The 18,169-nt window shown below is 35.4% G+C and overlaps 2 protein-coding genes across 3 annotated transcripts; one reads left to right on the top strand and one right to left on the bottom strand.

Moving 5' to 3' along the window:
- On the top strand, window positions 1–15,398 carry LOC107756453 (alpha-1,3-mannosyl-glycoprotein 4-beta-N-acetylglucosaminyltransferase B-like). Its single transcript, XM_016573556.1, has 15 exons — window positions 1–165; window positions 1,690–1,842; window positions 1,916–2,047; window positions 2,655–2,788; window positions 3,991–4,037; window positions 4,123–4,236; window positions 4,316–4,391; window positions 4,480–4,594; window positions 5,101–5,231; window positions 5,327–5,434; window positions 6,991–7,184; window positions 8,245–8,323; window positions 9,732–9,807; window positions 11,345–11,457; window positions 14,176–15,398. Exons 1-15 carry the CDS (start codon window positions 81–83, stop codon window positions 14,191–14,193), a joined length of 1,575 nt encoding a protein of 524 aa, XP_016429042.1. The 5' UTR covers window positions 1–80; the 3' UTR covers window positions 14,194–15,398.
- Window positions 15,399–15,487: 89 nt separating this feature from the next.
- On the bottom strand, window positions 15,488–17,619 carry scocb (short coiled-coil protein b). 2 transcript variants are annotated; one of them, XM_016573559.1, is made up of 4 exons: window positions 17,542–17,619; window positions 17,033–17,126; window positions 16,112–16,192; window positions 15,488–15,996 (listed from the first exon to the last, which is right to left on the bottom strand). In XM_016573559.1, exons 2-4 carry the CDS (start codon window positions 17,049–17,051, stop codon window positions 15,854–15,856), a joined length of 243 nt encoding a protein of 80 aa, XP_016429045.1. In that variant the 5' UTR covers window positions 17,052–17,126; window positions 17,542–17,619; the 3' UTR covers window positions 15,488–15,853. The 2 variants fall into 2 exon arrangements, with proteins under 2 accessions (XP_016429045.1, XP_016429046.1); XM_016573560.1 differs by lacking the exon at window positions 17,542–17,619 and having other exon boundaries at window positions 17,033–17,132.
- Window positions 17,620–18,169: the final 550 nt, after the last annotated feature.

Here is an 18,169-nt window from a genome sequence, read left to right as displayed (position 1 = left end):
TTTCTTACTTGTTATATCTTGAGGATTTTGCCTTCTCAATAGTAGCCAAGTATTCTGGTATTTCTGTGGACTGAGATGAGATGAGGTCCTGGCATGGCAAACTGTTCTTCTTCGCGGGTTTTGTATGTGTGTTGATGTTAACCTCATGGCACACATCAAAGTCAGGTGAGCGTGATCAGCCAGGTAGGATGGCAATGAAATATTCGAATTGATTATTCGGAATTTGCATTTATGAACAGTTTTCTTGGTTTTATTGTTTGACAATTTATGTACTGACATTTTGGACTTGAAGGAGTTGTTGAGAGATGAATTTTTGAGAGATTCTATGACATGACATGTTTAGTTATTTCTTTAGTTAGTCCTCAATCAGTTGTCAACCTGTCAGACGTGCAATGTCAGCTTCCTGTACGCCGAACAAAAGATATTTTGTACATTTCCTACCGTAATTATATCAAAACTACATTTTTGATAAGTAATATGCATTGCTAAGGACTTTAAAGGCGATTTTCTCAATATTTAGATTTTTCTGCACCCTCAGATTCCAGATTTTCAAATAGTTGTATCTCGGCCAAATATTGTCCTATTCTAACAAACCATACATCAATGGAAAGCTTATTTATTCAGCTTTCAGAATATTTTCAGAATGTATAAAGCTCCATTTAAAAAAAAAAAAAGACCCTTATGACTGGTTTTGTGGTCTAGGGTCACATATTTGTTTGTTTTTTCATGTCAGTAAGTCAGTAAATACTACAAAAGATGAACGAACATTTTAAAAAGGTGATTTCTGGTTTTTAAATATTGTTAACAATCTGTTAGAGCAATAATGTTTTAATAAAACAATAAAATGTTGATAAATTGCAATGTGACATCTCAAGTGAAATTTTATGTGACCCTGGACCACAAAACCAGTCATAAGGGCCAGCTTTTTGAAAGTGAGATTTATACGTCACATGAAAACTGAATAAATAAGCTTTCCATTGATGCATGATTTTTTAGGATAGGGCCATATTTGGCCGAGATACAACTATTTGAAAATCTTGAATTTGATGGTGCAAAAAAAATCTAAATATTGAGAAAATTGCATTTAAATATTTCCAAATGAAGTTCTTAGCAATGCATATTACTAATCAGAAATTAGGTTTTGTTTACGGTAGAACATTTACTAAATATATTCATGGAACATGATCTTTACTTAATATTCTAATGATTTTGGCATAAAAGAAAAATCGATAATTTTGACCCATACAATGTATTGTTGGCTATTGCTACAAATATACCCGTACTACTTATGACTGGTATTGTGCTCAAGGGTCACATATTAGCTTATATTATATTGTATTATAAAGGTAACATGGTTGAAAAACCCTGCGCTTCAGTGTAGGAATTAGATGAAATCATATGCCTAACAAAAACAAAATGCATCACGGCAAAGCAGCTTTGAGTTTCTGTAGGCAGCAATTAAACATGATGATTGATATAAATTGCACCATATGCACATTTCCATTTTAAGTTCCTCTAGGAACCACGATTTCCCCTTTTTTCAAACAAATTATTTTTTAGAAGTAATTAATTTATGTGGTGATCAACATTATGCCACAAATGCTGTTGCAAGGCTTAACTTAACTTGTTTTCAGCCCTGAAATATCCCTTTAATTCACATCAAGTGATGACTGGCACTCTGTGTATCAGATAACTTGCCATCGCAGCTGCATTTGGTCTATGAGAGGTTACTGCGGGCAGAACAACGAGGGGAGGTCTTATCACAAGAGCTGCTTAAAGTGCTTGGTCAACTTCAAAACCGCAGCATTGCTCCATCGAATCTCACAATCAGTAACTCCTCAGGTGAGTCCAAGCACATTTCTTGCTGTAATATTCGTGTCTGTTCAGTTATTCAGTATTTTATCTGCCATTTTAGCTTTATTAGAAGAGAGGGTCCTTCGGCGCTTGTTGCCTTCGCAGCCTAATGCACACATCTACTTGCCTCACCTGAAGGAGCATGAGGGCAGTCTGAAACCCATCGTTCATCTGGGGCAGCGACGCACTGGAGGTCTGTCTCCCATTATCATTTTTTGTGATTGTATTGTTACAGTGCTTGCAATGTAGCAATTGAATTTGATTTAAACATACTTGTCATAAGTAATATTGATGTCTTACTGTGTTAAACTTCTATTAAGGGGAAAAAAAACAAGTGTATCTTTTGCATAAGAAACTAAGACCTAAATCTCCAATCCACAAAATGTAACCACAAGCAATGATATCATTGTAATATTTACATACTTAATTCTGATTGGCCTTCTTTTCTATACCTCTTTGCATACTGAATTTTGCTCTTTGCTTTCGTGTGTCTCTTAAATCAGCTATAGCTGCTGTTACACTGCAAATATTGTTTATACACCTGCTGAGTGTCATGAAAGCAGCAAAGCATCACAGCTGCAGCATTTTATTTGAAAGCCTAATTAACCCTTAAAAACCCTCTTCTTTTTCCAGCAAATCTAACATGATATATTGTATTATGATGTTTTATTTAATTATTGAACATATGCTATCATAATGTTTCTTTTACTTTGTCAGTTTTATACACTTTTACACACAACCACAGTAATGCAGTCACCATAGGAAGACAAGCTGACACACAGTTTTAACTGTTTACGCAGTGTCTCTGGTGTTAGGAGTACCAACCGTGCACAGGCAGAAACAGAGTTATCTAGTGAACACACTCCAGTCACTCCTATATGACCTTTCAACTGCCGAGAGGAAAGATATTGTCATTGTAGTCTTTGTTGCCGAGGTAACCATTTACTTGTGCTCTTTGTTCTCATATGTCTCTCCTGGCTTTATCTGTTTTATTGCTCTTGTAAGGTTGCATCAAACTTTATGGTTCTATATCAGTTCATTCCTTAATTCTTTCCTGTCAAGCCATTTGATTTTATGAGATAAGTCTGATTTTTAACCAGGGATTTTGATGGTGTTGTACACACAGAAAAGTTCCTACTTCCTAATGCTTTCACAGATTTTTGTTTACAAAAAAGTCATGTAGGCATCTTTTCTCTGGCTGATCTGAACTAAGTTTTATGAGATAAGTCTGATTTTTAACCAGGGATTTTGATGGTGTTGTACACACAGAAAAGTTCCTGCTTCCTAATGCTTTCACAGATTTTTGTTTACAAAAAAGTCATGTAGGCATCTTTTCTCTGGCTGATCTGAACTAATGCGAATCTGTGGGCTCATTTAATACAATTAGTTGTAACAAAAATGTGTCACAACATGCATAAATGTTCTACTGATCTTGAACTTTTGGCCTGAAGGTGTGCAGATTCGTCTTTATTCCTGATTTTAACTTTATTTCAATCAATGTACCCAAAAGTTATTTACAATATACAGTACACTACCGATGAAAAGTTTGGAATCAGTACGATTTGTTAATATGTAATATGCAAAGCTGAATTTTCAGCAGCCATTACTCCAGTCTTCATTGTCATATGATCCATCAGATATCACTCAAAGATGCTGATTTGTTGCATATTAAAAAAAAAATTCGATGCTTAATATTTTTGTGGAAATTGTAATTCATTTTTTGATGAATAGAAAGTACATCAATTGTTTGAAATAGAAATCTTTTGTAACTTTTAAATGTATTCACTGTCACTTGTATTCAATTTAATGCATCCGTGCTTAATAAAAGTATTAATTTCTTTAAAGAAAATAGGTTACACTTTATTTTAAGGTGTCCTTGTTACAGTGTAATTATACATTTAAGTACTGAGTAATATTAATTAACTACATGGTTAGGGTTAGGATTAGGTTTTGGCTTAGGGTTACTTCCATGTAATTATGCATAATTAATAGTAATTATAATAGTAAGTACATGTAACATGTGTAACAAGGACACCTTAAAATAAAGTGTTACCAAAAAATCTTAATGATCCCAAACTTTTGAACGATAGTGTTCTTTGTTATTTTCATTGATAAGTATTTTCATTCTTCTCTTAGACAAATGCAACATTTGTGAATGCTGTTGTCCAGACTGTACAGACCAAGTGAGTGTTTCATTATTTACTCGTCTGCTTCATGAGAGATCTTTAAACTCGCTGTGCAAGTAACTGTGTATTTGACTCTGTGTAGTCTCCCAGATGCTGTCAGATCCGGAGTGATAGAGGTGATCTCTCCATCTCCTCACTATTACCCAGACTTTAGTATCCTGAAGGAAACGTTTGGAGACCCCAAGGAGCGAGTCAGGTTAGAGATTCACCTCTTGTGCAAATGTAACTTGAAATAGACGGTGTCTTAATTGTGAAGCATGTTTTACTGATCATAGATGGAGGACCAAGCAGAACCTTGACTACAGTTTCCTCATGCTGTATGCGCAGTCTAAGGGCACATACTACGTCCAGGTAATGCCAAAGACACTGTCATACAACTCAATGTTAGCTCTATGTTTCATTGCCTTTATCAATCTGAGTCTGTGCATATGTGTTTCAGCTTGAGGATGATATTGTAGCAAAGCAAGGATTCTTTCAGTCCATGAAAAAATATATAGAGCAGGTGCTTTCCGAGGAGTGGCTTTTCCTGGAGTTTTCCCAGCTGGGATTCATTGGTCAGTGTCTTGTCCTCTCCGTTCATTGATGTCCTGTCTTTTTCTAACCTCTCTCATTCTCTTCTCTCCCACCATTTCTGTTTGGTCAGTTCTTTCATTTGTCTGCTGTTTTGCTATTTGTACACCTGGACCAGTTGTTCATTGTTAGTCGTGCAGTCTCAGTTGTGAATGCAATTTTATGGTCTTTATTTTTACAGTAGCGATGAGATATCTTTTATTAGTCAGTGTCAAGAGGGTCAGAAATGAAAAGGAAGGAAATATGAGCCCTCTTTGTTAAAAAAACACAGCTTCTGCTAGCATTTGCTTATTTACATATTTGCCTTTAAAATAATTCAGTTCAGATCCTCTTGATTATTCAAAGAATCAACCAGGTTTTCTCAGAGTAGCATCAGATTTCAATGAACATTGTCAGTGTCTCACAGCTCCCATAGATACTGTTTACTATGACCAAATCTATTTGTGTCCTAGCATGAAATTGAGTATATCGCTCATTTTTCATATTCTAGGCAAGCTTTTCCGCACATCAGATCTGCCAATGATTGTGGAGTTCTTCCTGATGTTTCACAAAGACAAGCCAATCGATTGGCTGCTCGATCACATCCTGTGGGTTAAAGTGTGTAACCCAGAGAAAGATTTAGTAAGTTTGAATATAATATTTACTTTGTTATTTATTTGTTTGTGAGATTGGTGTAAGACATTTCATTGTTTATTGTTATAATTCATTGCACTTAGAAACACTGCAATAATGAGAAGGCCCGACTGAAGAGAGCTTACAAACCCTCCCTGTTTCAGCATGTCGGTTTGCATTCCTCACTGCCCGGTAAAATTCAAAACCTAAAGGTAATTCAAACTTCCTCTTCCTTGTATGAAGATTTTCATATGAATATGTGCTAAGGTCTCGTTTTAGTTAACTAAAACTAAAACTGAAACCATAAAAACAAAGTTACTTGAAATAAAAAACATTAACTGAAATAAAAAAATGTAAATACATAAATAAATAAAACACTTGTTTTATTTCAGCTAGTTGCCAAGGCAAAATTTCTCATTTTCATTTAGTTTAACGTTTAGTTCAATGAATAAAAAAAACCTACAATTATAAAACGTTTATAAAAACTAAATATAAAAAATAAGCTAATAAAAATGAAAAAAAACACAACAAACTTAATAATACTTTAACTAAATTTAAAATGAAAATGGGGAATAAAAAAATGAAAACCTATTCAAAATATGAATAAAACTATAATAGTATAATGCAAGATGAATTTCTAGTAGAATAGTGGCCACCTAAACTCTCCAACAGTACTATGGGTCTGTAGGGGTAGACAACAGCTTATCTGCATTGCAAACAGGACATTTACATTATTTATATTAGCACATTCTATTTCCATAATGACTTACAAATTCGTAATAACACAACTCATGTGATTCATCTTAAAGCTGAAGTGTCTCATTTCTGGTGTTTTTTTTTTTTTTTTGCATGTACATTTGTTATCTATTTTGGGAAGTCATCCAACCAGTGTAGTGTAACATGTAGTTCCCTCTGAAAAATAAACAGGGCAATTAGGAAGGATTTTAATGTCCAAGATAATTACACACTTCACCTTTAAAGAAACAGTCCCATTAAAAGTGCTGCAAAACAAAGTTCCCAATGTGTCCAGAAAAAAAAAAATTAAAAGCTAGCTAGTTTTTGTCAGGAACCAAAATGCAGAACATCTAAACTGTATTCAAAAGGTCTTTATTAACAAAAAATTAAAAATCAACATAAAAACCACCAAACCCAGTCTCAAGACAGAAGAGCACACAGCAAATGAATATAAACATAAGCGTGTACTCTACAGAAAACAAGACTCAAGACAGACGAAAGTGCCCGGAGCCTGAATGTCAGGATCCCAGGACTGAAATCAAAGTAGACAGGATTATCAGGATCCAGACACCAAGCCCCAAACACAATACATTCAATTCAATTCACGATACAAATCGTTGCAAAGCAACTTTACAGCAAATTAAGTTTCTACAATATTTAGTGGTATCTTATCAGTGGTGCCTGTCAGTTAATGTACATATGGCAGAAATGTACGGAAAACAAATACATATACAAAAGAATGCAGTGCCCAGAGAACAATCCCTGAACTCTTACACTCACACAAGGACAAGAAAGGACAATACAACACAGGATCCTGTCACTAAATCAACAGCCAGACCAACCGAAGTGACAGGACTCCCAAATAGTTTTTTTGTGTACTTCACATGATACCTATGTAGAGCGTTCCAAATCACTCACTTATTAGGTTCTATTTCAGTTATAAATCTGTGTAGACAATATACAGCAAGTCAGCTCACTAGGTTTTGGAACAGCACTTATGTGTATATCTGTGTATATCTTTATGTGATTACAGGATAAAGACTTTGGAAATCAAGTGCTGTTCAAAGGCCACTATAACCCGCCAGCAGAACTCAGCAGCAGTATAGAGAAATATCTGTCTCACACTCTGGAGAGAGCTTACAACGGAGACGACTTCTTCTGGGGCCTCACACCTAAAAGAAGAGATTACATTCTCATTACTTTTACCACACCTCAAGCTGTCAAAGGGTGAGACACCAGTACAGAACATTAATTTGATGAGTATACAAAGTGTAACAGGCAATCTTGTTAAAGTTCCAGCATGTATATCCAGTTTGTGTATCAACAGAAAATGAAAATTCAGTCATCATTTACCCTCATGTCATTACAAAACTGTGTGACTTTATTTCTTTTGCAGAACTCAAAAATAGGATATTTTGAAAAGTGTTACCATTTTTATTCAGTGAAGTCCAGTGTCGTTTAAAATCTTCTTTTGTGTTCTGCAGAAAGCCACACAGGCATATTTTTGGGTAACCTATCCCTTTATCTGTGAAAGTAAACTCGATATGGCTTGATATGTTTAGGGGAGTTTACTTATAGTATGCATTGTAAATATCTCTTTACGTGGATATATAAATAGAAGTAAAAACCCAATGGCAGTGTAAATGTACCCAGCTGTCTCCTTGTGAGTTTGCCCTGCTGAAAGAATGTGAACCAATGGCTTCTGTTTCAGTTCCTCTGAGCAGGATATTTTATACTTATACTTATATGTTTGTTTAGGAGCTGAACACATGGTGACCGCAATCCTTCTAAATTGCCTTTAAGCACACACATAGGAGTTAATTTGATTCCATTTTACAGCTTCCCAAAAACTAAGTTAAGATCTAAATGTGGTTAGTTGACATTTGAGGAAGGTGTTGTAAAGAAATCTGAACTTTCTCACTTAACTTCACATCTGAACTTACCGTCTTCATGAAATCATGGGTAATGGGTGCATCTGTCACTTGACAAAGAGTGATGTAATGAGCCCAGAGAAATTCCTGGTTGTTTTTTGAAATGCAGCAGACCGACTCTTTGACTTGTTAAACAAATTCCACTGATGCTACAGAAACAAGGGATTGTTTAAGCTACATACATAACTTACAAAACCACCTATTCATTTTGTAGTTTGTAACTATCAACTGCATCTGTGGCATTAGAAACATTTCAACTCAGATAGCAAAAACAATGTGTTGACACAAATAGACATACAGTGAATCTTCCATTGACTGATTTAATGTTTTTATATTTTTGTTCCACTCACTTCTAGGTACTTTTTTCGATCTGGCAATATTGAGACAAATGGTGACAGGTTTTACAACACAACAGTGGAGGTGCTCCCTAATAATGTAAGTGTCATGCCAAAAGTGATTAAAAAAAAATCATAGGGCTCAAAAAGTGACATATCTGCTTTCAGCAAATAAAGAGCATCAGTAAAAAAAAGGTCTATATACACTACCATTCAAAAGTTTGGGAGAACAGAATGATTTTTTTATTGTTTTTGAATGAAGTTTGCTTACCAAAGCTGCATTTATTTGATCAAAAATACAGTAAAAACAGTAATAGTGTTGAAATACGTATTACATTTAAAAAACCTGTTTTCTAATTTAATGTATTTTAAAATGTAATTTATTTTTGTGATGGCAAAGCCGAATTTTCATTATTTCATAACATATAATTATCAGTGTTCAAAACAGCGAACAGCTGTACTGAAACCGAGATACTATACTTTTTGGATTCTTTGATAAAAAAGAAAGCTCAAAACAACATTTATTTGACATAGAAATCTTTTGTAACTTTGAAAATGTCTGTACTATCACTTTTGATCAATTTATTGGATCCTTGTTGAACAAAAGTATTAAAAACATCTTACTGACTTTTGACGTTTGAACATTTGAAGGGTAGTGCAAACCTTTGAAGACAGACCATGAGGTTCTGTTAAAGAATCACTAAAAAAATTAATAATTATTAACAGCCAAATTCTAGGTGAAGGTCTACACTACCCATGAAACCTAAAGAGAACAACCCACCAGTCAGAGAATCACAACAAATCAGGGAGAAAGAGCTCAGTGGTGACCACGCTCTCCTATGAAACATTGTAAATGACCTAATTGAGTCTCCCTACTTAGTACACTCCCTGATAGTTTTATATTGTGTTGATATCTTTTATCTGATTACAGCATTTTTTATGATTTATGGGACTGTAATTCATTCCTTTATAAAAGATGATAAGCACACAATCTTTAAGTTCACTTTTTTATTGTTGTTCATCCCAGAATTGGTTGGTTTGCTTCATGACTGTTTGTATAATAGTTTTTTTTTTTTTTAAACCCTTAAGCACTTTAATGTCTTAAATACTTGAAATCCCTTAAATACTTCCAGAACCAAAGCTGCACAAAAAATGGGCGGATTCAGTTTGTGTCAATATGTTGGTATTGTCATAGCTTTAGACATTGCATTGTATCTTAGAACGTATGTGACTACACCCTTTTTCTAAGTGTACATTTGTATTCGTTTGCTTGTCGTGATGGGTCCTTGCCCCTGTGCATGCTAGCCGTGTAAACATTTCTAAGACAACAGAAAACTGACACCCAAAACCACATTTGTGTTCTTTGCAGCGTTTGAGATCGTGTTTAAGTTCAAACTTTACCTCAAACCTGTTAGATGAGGGTTTTTGTACATACTTCCTGATATGTCCATTTTTTTCATTTCCATTGAAGTATAAAGTGTTGACAGGTACATGTCTGTGTTTTACAGAACTCTGTGAAAGAGAAGGTCACTAGAGGAGAATTAGCCTGCTGTAAAACCTCATCCGATGGCTTTGTTCAGATAGGTACTCAACCATCATTGATTTCCTGTTTCTTGTCTTTCCTTTTCTGTCACTCATTTGTAAGATTTTGCATAAATACATATAGATGAAGTGCAATCATTTGTTTGTCAGTGAACTAAGATGTGATGATAGTTAGAAATGAGTTGTTGTAAAACTAGCTGTGTCGATAATCATGATAATTACAGGAAGCTCTAAAATGAGTTGGCCAGCGTGGCTTGTGAACACATGTCTGTTAACACAAGTTTTAGGTTTGGGTATCAAAAACCGGTTCAGAACTGGTTTGGTTTTTTCCATTAAAGAGCTGAATGGTTTTCGTGATGTCGGTTTCATTAACAGTTCTTGAATGGCTGCATTTTTCCACTAGTGTGGAGCACTGAGTGTAGTGAATCTATGACAGCATGCTTCTTGAACCAGTACTGAATCTATTGCACCTGGCAAAAGAAAGTTTTTTTTTTTTTTTCATTGTGACATGTGCTTTCATTTGAACTGGTCAGTAAGACTTGTGACTCAGGTGAAATTGTTCTAACGTTTCTCTCATTTGCTTAATTAGTGTGGTTCTCACTCCCTGAAACTCAAGTCATTACTTTTGTCATGTTTACATTTGTTTGAATTTGTACACTACCATTCAAAGGTTTTTTTGAAAGATATTATTCTTTTATTCAGCAGGGATGCATTAAATTGATCAAAAGTGGCAGTTACAAAAGGAATACAAATGTATTCCAAATAAATTTAGTTATTTTTTTTACTTTCTATTCATCAAAAAAAAAAAAATCACAGTTTCAACAAAAATATTAAGTAGTAGTACTGTTTTCAACATTGATAATAATAAGAAATGATTCCTAAACACCAAATCAGTATTTTAAAATGACTTCCAAACGATCATTTGACACTGAGGACTGGAGTAATGGCTGCTGAAAATTCAGCTTTTCCATCACAGAAATAAATTGTTTTAAAATATATTAAAATATAATAATTGTAATGCTATTTCACAATATTACTGCTTTTATTGTGATTTTTAATCAAATAAATGCAGTTTTGGTGAGCATAAGAGACTGTATAGGACTTGTTACTGGAAGAAACAGAAATCTAAACTTTATTACAATTATTAAGAATCAGGAAATCTAGCTGGTTTTAGAATCAACCACTAAAATGTTTTTTTAAATAACTCTATAATAAACAAGCATTACTGATTTCTGGATCTAATTTAATGGCGCATCAGCCATGACATTGTATTTTATGGATGTTAATGATCAAACAAGCTTATCAGACACATCAGCAGACACATCAGACAGCTTACCTGTAATACACACACTCGCTTTTTTTCATCCCTTTGGACAAACCGCAGTAAGAAACATGAGCTCAAATGTGGTTATGTAAAAATGTGAGCATGCTTGGCCATTGTCTTGAGACCAGGATGTGTGTGAGTGTGAAAACCAGCATCAAAACGTGGTTTAAAGCACCTATCATGCAATCTTGTCGATTGAAAGAGGTCAGGTGGTTTCTGTTTAATTTGTGATGTCACAGATGTCTGTTTTCTTAGGGTCTTTCAAGAATGGAATGGCTGAGGGAGAAGTGGATGGAGCATTAGGAGAAATAGTGGCCATGCGACTCCTTGTTCACTCTGATTCTGATGTCTGGGTCCTTCTCAGTGAGGTGAACCACATTAATATCATCTATAAATAACCCTTAGAAACAGGCCTCACCTAATTGGGAAGGGCTTGAGCTAACAGTCACTAATTCAGAGAAAGCTATGCTGACATGAGTAAGCTGTAACTCACAGAAATGCAATGAAGATATAAAAAAAAAATCAGACCCAACCCAGTTTTGTTGACATTTCTCCAGGGAAATACAGAAAGGAAAAGTGGTTTATTAGCACATGTGAAGTGTTTCAGTCTTACAGTAAATCAAATGGAAGTAAGGAAGAGGTCATAAGGCCTCTGTATGACAAACAAAACCAGTAAAGCACTCGTAGGGCTTGTTAGGGTGGTTTATTGGGTCTTTTATTAAAACAATGCTAAGCTAGTTTAGCATTCGCCAGCTAATCATTTAAAGTATTTTTCTTCATGTGAAACATATTATCTTACATTTTCATATTGTTATAAATCATGGATTTTATTGCAGTATATGTTTGGGTAGATTGTCATTATCAATAACACTTTGGCAGAAATGGCCCACAATTGTTGTTATTCTTTCTTATTGATATTTTTTTATTCAGAAAACTTTAATATTTTATTTTATTGACCATTCAGTGCTTGATTTTGATAAGTCACTTTTCAGTTTCAACATATTTCGTTCATTTCTTGCCTTTATATAAGCACAGCAACTTGAATTAGGTCTTCAAGAGTTAGTCCAAATTGTATATTCTAAATTAGCATTTTGTCGGCATGTGGCCATGGGCAGGAAGAAATTCAACATGGATCCGAAAAAGGTAAGCCGTCCTGTTTAAAGGGGTCATATGATGCTTCTAAAAAGAACATTATTTTGTGTATTTGGTGTAATGAAATGTGTTTATGCGGTTTAAAGTTAAAAAAACACATTATTTTCCACATACTGTACATTATTGTTTCTCCTCTATGCCCCGCCTTTTTGAAACGCGTTGATTTTTACAAAGCTCATCGGTCTGAAAAAGCGAGGTGTGCTCTGATTGGCCAGCTATCCAGTGCGTTGTGATTGGCCGAATACCTCAAGCGTGAGACGGAAATGTTACGCCCCTCACCATACTGTGTTGATGCCGTGTCCGGCCGGAGCGACGAGACATAAACATTAAAACCCATTACAAACGAGGCATTTGTTGCATCCAGTGGGGACATAATTACTGATTATAATGACTTATACTGTCTTTTTACGCGTTGCATTGCATCGAGCTGCGTAAACATAAAACCCTGTCTGCATTTGTGATCAGAGAAATGACAAACAACAAGTGCTACTCCACACTGCCCAAAACTCGCGTTTGAATCATCAGTGGCAAATCCTTTAAATGAAAACGTACTTACGTGAGTCAGAACTGCCGGCATTTTAGTCTAACGTTACTCTTCCAGGATCAGTAAACAGTCCTCCATAAAATGTGCTGGCGATCCACAGCACTAAGTTGATGTATTCCCTCAGCGACCAGCACAGATCAGCTCTAGGCATGACGAAGCGGATATCGTCCTCTTTTGGAAGATCAAACAAAGTAGTTTCGCTTTCACAACGAAGCACACAGCGGCCTAGCGTGAGCGAAAGCCCCGGCTTACCGTGAGCTGAGGCCGGGCAAGAGTGAGCTGAGGCGGCGGGGTCGAGAACGGCGGTCCTGGCGAAGGAGCGGTGAAAACGGTGAAAGCATATCCGGTGATCCACAGCACTAAGTTGATGTATTTCCTCAGCGACCAGCACAGATCAGCTCTAGGCATGGCGAAGCGGATATCGTCCTCTTTTGGAAGACCAAACAAAGTGGTTTCGCTTTCACAACGAAGCACACAGCGTCTTCACGACATGGCTGCAGTGTCAACAATACTACAGCGAGAATAAAAGTTATGCTTTCTTTCTTTGCGTGAACATTTGGGCGGCTTTATGCAAATCTTCCCACATAGTGAGGTAGGTATGTGGGGGCGTGTTCGAACGAGCCGTTTTAGGTAGGTGTGGCTAACTCTTAACTTTTATAAAGAATATCTCTTTGGATTTGAGACTTTAGTCTTTGCAACTTTACAGATCTTCTTTATGCACCAAGAGCTTGTAACACTCTAAAGAGAAAGGAAAAAATGAAATCGCATCATATGACCCCTTTAAATCTGTTCATTTAACTGTTTTTATTATTAAATTCATAAATACTAACAGTGCAGGTACATCTATTTACTTAAAAATTGTAAATGTGTAATTTACTGTGCAAAAAAAAAAAAAGTGTATTTTAGAATTCAAGATTTTCCCTACAACAGAAAATTTAAGTTGTCCACTTTTTTTATTTAGGAGATCAACCCAGCAATGCTTAACAATGAAAGGGCCAAGTGTATCTGTCATCAGATATGTCTAATTTGAATATGTTTAGCAAAATTCTTGGAAATTCATTCACAGTATTTCAGTAGATGCCATTAAGTTACCCTCACTATCACTATATCACTATCCATCCTAAATTCTATGTGATATTAGTCATTTTCAGTACTATTTAGGGCAGATAGGGTGGATAGTATCCACATTGGGACGCAGGGTATGTTTTCCATTGTAGTCACTATCAGTCACCATTTTATTGATATTTCTGTGTAACTAAATTAAATGGCCTTTTTGAGGAACAGCCTTGTTGTGAATCCTGTAACCCACTGATAGTTTTCAATAGCCTTGTTTGCAGCTGTGACACCGTATCTAAGGTTTGCTTAAAAGTCACGTCTCTTTCTCTGACAGATCTTTATTAAAGTTTGATGAGCTGAGGAGAGAGGAGAAATTTGATCCACATGGTAACATGTAATACCTCCTGCTGTGGACAACAGCGCATGCTGCTGGTCTGAAAAGGAACGTCCCTATGCTTGAAGGACTGTCATTGCTGTGTGCCATCTTGAGGTGCAACCTAATACTGAATTACAGGATGTTTCCTCATCAATGTGAGAGCGGAAAAAGTTTTTACACTGTTGTTTATTGTGGCCCATGAATGTTTTGATTTATTCATTTTTTCTAAATTATTTTATTTATTTTATTTTTTGTGTTGCAAAAAAGGACCACACATATGGGATTTGACAATGTTTCATATTATACTGAATTACTGAAAATATTTGACTTTGTCAGTAAATCAATAAATGGCAGTAATACCAACATACAACTTGTCATGGCATCATTATTCTGATCTTTTCTGCTCATATCATATTCTATTTTTATTTCTTCATCCCTAGCATCATCAAGTGGAATTGCAAAATTAATTTTAATAAATAAAAAAAGAACTCTTCTCATCTTTCATTGGTCAGACAAACAGATAATCCTGCCCAGTGCTACTGTATAAGACTTGATTACACTAATGTTCACACTTACTAAAAACATCAACCTGCCAATTAATCAAGCCAGAATAGGAAATGTTTAACAAAAAAGTAGGCCTACACATTTCAGCTTTAATTCTGGGTTCGCTTACTCGTACTGCATGTTTAAACACTAGTTGATTTGTCCTTCCGAACACCTTTGGTAACCCTGTGAAAGAGACAGACACACATTCAGATTCACAATTTAAAGCAAGAGTGGAGGAGAAAAAGACAATGCTACTCTACTCAGTTCCTCACTCCTCTGACGAGAGCAGGTGGAGCAATCCTCCAAACTCAGGTGGAATATGTGTAGACTTGAATCCCAGATGAAGTGAGGTGACTGAACGAGAAGCAAACCACCACAGGGGCCTAAAGACTGACTCGCAGCACAGCAAATTATATTTATTTTAATTAAAACTGGCATTTGTAATACCACACAATGGTAAGATTCTACACATTCAAACACAACTAATACGCTGAGATATTCAGAGGCACAGATGTGACGCATGCCAGAGAACTCCCTTCTGTTGATAGCACCAAGGAAAGGGTCTAAATTTCACTCCCTGATCAGAATGGCCTGAAATGTTTTCTCTCAACATGAGTATAATCAGTGCTGATACAGACAAACAGCTCAGCGGGAGAGAGCAACTGTCATGGCATCACAGCCGTACCCTCATCTAGAAAGCAAAAATATAAAATTAAATACAAAATACATATGAAATTTTTAATCAATTATCAATTTGTTTAGTGAGACAAAACAATTTAAAATATTACAAATAATATTAATATCATACCCTGTCTGAACATAAAAAACTGCAAAACAACATATAAAGTCTTAGTTTAACAAGTAAATATATTTATAAAATGATTTAGTATGTAACATGTTTAATAAAGTTGTTGAAGATGAAACGTTAAAGAACAATACTGATAAATAAAATAAATGTAAACATTTATAATTTTAGTGGCATAAGGATCAAATGAATCCTAGTGGAAAGTTTAAATGAGCTGATATGGCAAGGGTTTATCTGCGTGGGGTTGCCGTCTACACAAGGGATTCTGGGAGAGAGGATGCCCTCTTACTTCCGTTTGCTCTTGGAGTCAGTGGTCTGAAATACGCTAGATGCCGACATGAGGTTTTCAATGTACTGCCCAAGAACCTGATTCTCTGATTTTAACTTCAGATTTTCTTCTTTTACTGCATCCACCCGAGCTGAGAGATCTATCAAAACAAGAAAGAGACAGAAATTAATGCTCGTTTTATAATATAATAAAAGGTTAAAGAACCCAGCATTAGTTAACGTTATGTGACAAAACATGCAGTGCGGGTTACTTACCCTCAAGAGTATTCTGCAACTCAAGGACCTGGTTTATAAGTCTGGTCTTCTCCTCCAACTCCACCTGATTTTCTATGTCACCTGGAAGATGAACTTAAGAGTTACACACTTTGCAATCTCGGAGTCACTGAAAAAGTGTTCAATCACCTTATAAAAGTGATTTTTTGCATTCTATGGCACCTTTAACGCTTATTATTAATAAGAAAGAAAGAAAGAAATATAATGTTGGAAAATGCTTATGTTCAGATAAGAAGACATTATGCATTTATTTTGGTATTGCCTTTTCGTTGTTGCCTGTTGATTGAACATAGCAAAATGGTTAGCTATACTAGGCATTTAATTACCATGGAATTCAAATAAAATAATTTGAGGGTGATCATACACAAAATCTTTATTAAAATGTCATTTTAGTTGGAAAGGTATATATTCCTAAAATCAAGGATAATAAAGATTTGAATTTATATGCATTTAAATATTATTATTTGTTAGTAATTTCACAATTTATCGATTTTATCCACAATTTTATCTATTGAATTTATATATGCACTATGTAAATATTGTGTGTCGTATTTATAGTATGTATGTACCTGTATGCATATTTGTAGATTGTTTGTCTGTGTATGAATATGTACAGTGTGTATATAAATTGTTTGTATATGTTGTGTTATTGATATTTGTTAAATATAAATTCATGGAGACATTCTTTACAATGTAATGCTGTACATTCCAAAATATTATGCATCTAAAACTTGCTTTTGGAAGGAAAAGGAACAAAAATCCCCCCATATGTTATTTATTATGTTAAATAGTGTATTTTTGAATCAATCTGTACTTATCAACTGTCAGTTTCAAAAAGATCAATCTGTAGATGTGCTGTGTGCTGTAGATGAATCCACATGCTGATTCCACCCAGTGTCTCACCATCCATGTCAGAGTTCATGGCGAAATACTCGTCTTCTGTTTTGAAATGCAGGGCTGCGACTCTTGTGAACACACTTCGGGATGAGGGCAAGGCCTGATGGAAAATGTAAAAACACAGACCCGGAGTTGGCAAAGAGGCTTTCATTCATAATGTGGAGTGTCTTCATTGGTGCTGCAATGCTGGGCGCTACATATTTGACTAAATAGCATGCGCATTGTAACTGTTACAGTGCACTGTGGTTGTATATCTTATGTAATATGACAGTATTACGTAATTTTGTAGATGGCCTAAGTCAAAGTACGCAGAATAAAGCGCAAAATAGTTTCATATCTTATCGTTAAACAGCTGCTAACGTTACTCAGTTTAGCTGCCACACAGCTGATGAGGTAAACAAACCAATACACTGCCCATTACACTCCCAGCTGAAGCACAGTTCGTGTCCTTCGCTTTAATGTATACACATATAAATCCACAAAATAAAAATACATAGTATAAATTACATCCAAACCTTTGCAATGTGAAATTATACCGGCAGAAGAGGTCCCACACTACCACAGCGACGTCTTCTGTAGTCTGACGTCATGGATTATGTATTAACCCTTTAGCTCCCACATAAGAAATGTATGTTTTATTACACATTTAATTATATTCCTAAGATAATTGTACATTCACAAATGCAAAGTTTCAAACTTAAAAGAAATGTAAAATTACTTGAATATATGACCTCAGTAAAATATTCAAAGAAAGCTATGAGAACACAACACTTTTTGTACTAGATTGGTCCATTTCCCTGCTGAAAAAAAAAACAGCTAAAACCAGTCTAAGCTGGTTGGCTGGTTTTAGCTGGTCATCCAGCCTGGTCTAGGCTGGTCAGCAGGCTGGTTTTAGAGGGGTTTTGGCCACTTCCTTAGCTGGTCAGGCTGGTCTTAGCTGGCCAGGTTGGGAGACCAGCTAAAACCAGCTAAGACCAGCCAAGGCTGGTTTTAGCTGTTTTTTTTTCATCTGTTTGTTTGTTTTATTCTTATTTATTTTGTTGTCATTTTTGTATCATTTCAATTAATTGGTTGAACCGTTGCGCAACAGGTTTGGGGCTGCGTTTCCTAAAAAGCATCGCGAGCAGCTCTGCAATTGGACTG

This window comes from Sinocyclocheilus rhinocerous, unplaced genomic scaffold (genome assembly GCF_001515625.1).
Source record: "Sinocyclocheilus rhinocerous isolate Xijiao unplaced genomic scaffold, SAMN03320098_v1.1 scaffold111, whole genome shotgun sequence".
Taxonomy (NCBI): domain Eukaryota; kingdom Metazoa; phylum Chordata; class Actinopteri; order Cypriniformes; family Cyprinidae; genus Sinocyclocheilus; species Sinocyclocheilus rhinocerous.
Note: the sequence above shows the minus strand (reverse complement) of the source record. Positions and strands in the feature narration are given on the sequence as shown.

What these genes read in the sequence shown, in the direction of transcription:
- LOC107756453 (XM_016573556.1), top strand. Translation starts at nt 81, where the DNA reads ATGAGGTCCTGGCATGGCAAACTGTTCTTCTTCGCGGGTTTTGTATGT. An exon ending in CACAATCAGTAACTCCTCAG is followed by an intron (nt 1,843 to 1,915) that starts GTGAGTCCAAGC and finishes CTGCCATTTTAG; the next exon opens with CTTTATTAGAAGAGAGGGTC. An exon ending in AGGGCACATACTACGTCCAG is followed by an intron (nt 4,392 to 4,479) that starts GTAATGCCAAAG and finishes TATGTGTTTCAG; the next exon opens with CTTGAGGATGATATTGTAGC.
- scocb (XM_016573559.1), bottom strand. An exon ending in GTTGCAGAATACTCTTGAGG is followed by an intron (nt 15,997 to 16,111) that starts GTAAGTAACCCG and finishes TTGTTTTGATAG; the next exon opens with ATCTCTCAGCTCGGGTGGAT.